This window comes from Mesitornis unicolor, unplaced genomic scaffold (genome assembly GCF_000695765.1).
Source record: "Mesitornis unicolor isolate BGI_N332 unplaced genomic scaffold, ASM69576v1 scaffold699, whole genome shotgun sequence".
NCBI lineage: Eukaryota > Metazoa > Chordata > Aves > Mesitornithiformes > Mesitornithidae > Mesitornis > Mesitornis unicolor.
In genome coordinates, this window is record NW_010207725.1 from 1 (window position 1) to 2,656 (window position 2,656).

A 2,656-nucleotide genomic window follows, 5' to 3' on the forward strand; every position below is an offset into this window, starting at 1 on the left:
AAAACCGAGCATCACTAATCTCCTTTATGAGGAAATTTTGGGAGAGGTCAAGCTCTTTGAGATTCCTGATGTTTTTAAACCATCTGCTGGGTATGCTTTGAAGAGAATTACTGTGCAGTCGCAAAATTCTTAAATTTATCAAGGAATCAAAAGCATTTGAATGTATCTCAATTGTTCCATGGGGGCAGGGAATACAAGGATATGGGGCATTATAGCAACGGGGGCAGTTACCACTTAGATCAAGAATTTCCAGGTTGGAAAGGGCACTTAAATCCTGTTCTTGAATCACTTGAATCATGTTATTGTAAATGTACAATTCCTTTAAGGTGGATGACAAATTGGGTGGAATATGAGTTAAGTTGTTAGACTTCAGGGAAAGTATTGTTAACCTTTTCAGCTCCAGAAAGGCTGTTTCTTCAATTTCAAATGAAATATTGCATGGGTTACGGTAGTAACAGTTCTGACCCAGGTACAAGATTTCTATGTTTCCTAGCTCTGAAAAATTGGCTTTTTGGATAAAAGAGATACTGTTTGCTTCCAGGCTTAGCAGACTTAAAGTAGTGGGAAGACCCCGGGGTATTTCCATCAACTGGTTTGCATCCAAATACAGTGATTTTAATCTTTTCAGGGCAGCAAAACTGCCATACTCAATCTTTGGTCTCATTGTACACACACAGTCTTTGGGCCCCATTCTGACAGGCACACAATTGCATCTGAAGTCAATCTCTACAAGGTTTTCAAGGTGAGCAAACGTTTTTGGATGGATGTGGGGAATATGGTTAATACTCAGCGTAAGGTTGGTAGCATTTGCAGGGATCCCTCTGGGGACTTCTGTGAGACGCCGATCAACACAGTCCACTGTCACAGTATCTTCGGATGCTTTAACGTCACAGGGTAAACTTTTGGGAAACCAAGCCCCTGAAAGCAGCATCGGAAATAGAAAGAGGAAGACAAATGGCAATGCATGTGGCATCTTTGCACGAGGTACCTAAAACTTAAGGAAATAGGAAAGTATTAGTTTGATGCAATGAGACGATGTCATAGGACATCACATCAAGCACATAGGTGAGTCTGACCAAATACACAGCTAACCAGGGGTCTTGTTTCTCACACTGGCTAGAAGTGGATGTGTAGGTAGAACTGCTTGTATAGGGAAGACGTGTGTTGTTATTTCCTCAAATGCTTTGTTTACCTTCTTATCACTATGTGTTGTATTTTAAAGATATATATAACTCTTTAAATAATGAATCATAGGAAAAAATCTACTGAAAAAATGACACAGCAGGTGATTAAAGGCTACATCTCTGATTTTTTTTTAAAGGGAAACAAATGGTTTAAAATACTTAGAAGACAGCAATTGTATCATAGTGCAAATGAGCAAAGTTTTAGAACCATATGAAAGACAGAGAAAATCTATAGTCACTTAACAGCTAATGTAAATTATCAAAACCAACCTGACTGACAGGTGTCTAGTGAAAATTTAACATTATCATAATGATTCTTAGAATCTTCTTACAGAATCATAGAATCATTTAGGTTTGAAAGGGCCCTTAAGATCATCAAGTCAAATCTTCAACCTAATACTATCAAGTCCACTTCTAAACCGTGTTCCTAACTGCCACATGTAAATATATTTTAAATACCTCCAGGAATGCTGACTCTATCACTTCCCTGGGCAGCCCGTTCCAGTGCATGTTAACCATTTTGCGAATAACTTTTCCTAATATCCAATCTAAACTTCCCTTGGTGCAACTTCAGGCTATTTCCTCTCATTCTATTGCTTGCTACATGTGAAAATACATTGAAATCTACCTCACTACAACCTCCTTTCAGGTAGTTGTACAGGGTGATAAGGTCCTCCTCAGCATCCTTTACTTCAGCCTAAACAACCCCAGTTCCTTTAGCCGCTTCTCACAAAACTTGGTGTCTGCACAGTTGTTCTCCTCAGGTCCCTCTTCTGTCTCTGCTGCAGGTCTCTTCTGATGGTTCTAAAAAGTTCCTGGCTCTCTCTTTTAGACTGGAGATGCAGCAAGTCTTGAGCTTAAGTTGGGGCAGGGCTGCTCTGGTCAGGGCTGGTGAAGAGAGAGAGCAGGCCATATGCTACACACCCCTTAAATACATGAATTTGCAGTTGCACTGATTGGCTCGGCCCTGGTCAGAGGTGGGTCCGACATTGGAGCTGGGAGAGCTTTTTAGTAGCTTCTTACATGGCTGTCTCCACAGCCCTCCCCCGCTACCAGGCAACAAACCCAACCCCCTCACAGAAAAACCCAATACAGCCATCCAGCCATTATTTTACCGAGCAAAGAGCACAACCATTCAAACCATGACCAGCCAGTTTCTCCAGAACAATGTTGTGGGATACAGTGTCACAGTTTTACTGAAGTCCAGGTAAATGACACCCACTCCTCATCCACTCAGTGGGTCAATTTGGCATAAAAGTGTTTACTTAGACCACTGTTTCCCCTGCATAACTTTGTGTTTTTGCATTACCTTAAATAACTATGCTAAATCTACCTATGCATCTGTGTATCTGGAAGAGTGCTCTAATGACTAGCAGGCCAGTACATGTGAGGGAAATTAGATCAAGCCTCACACAGCACTGCACTTCTGCTACCTAGATTCAACAGCCAGAGTTACTCTGGGTATTAATTCA

The 2,656-nt window shown here is 41.1% G+C and overlaps 1 protein-coding gene across 1 annotated transcript; it reads right to left on the bottom strand.

The window, feature by feature from the left end:
- Nucleotides 1-231: 231 nt before the first annotated feature.
- Nucleotides 232-1,703, bottom strand: LOC104546733 (toll-like receptor 7; the record flags this gene model as incomplete). Its single annotated transcript, XM_010192199.1, has 2 exons — nt 1,644-1,703; nt 232-988 (listed from the first exon to the last, which is right to left on the bottom strand). Coding segments are annotated over exons 1-2 (817 nt in total), but the record flags the coding sequence as incomplete, so codon positions are not given.
- Between the last annotated feature and the right edge of the window lie 953 nt (nt 1,704-2,656).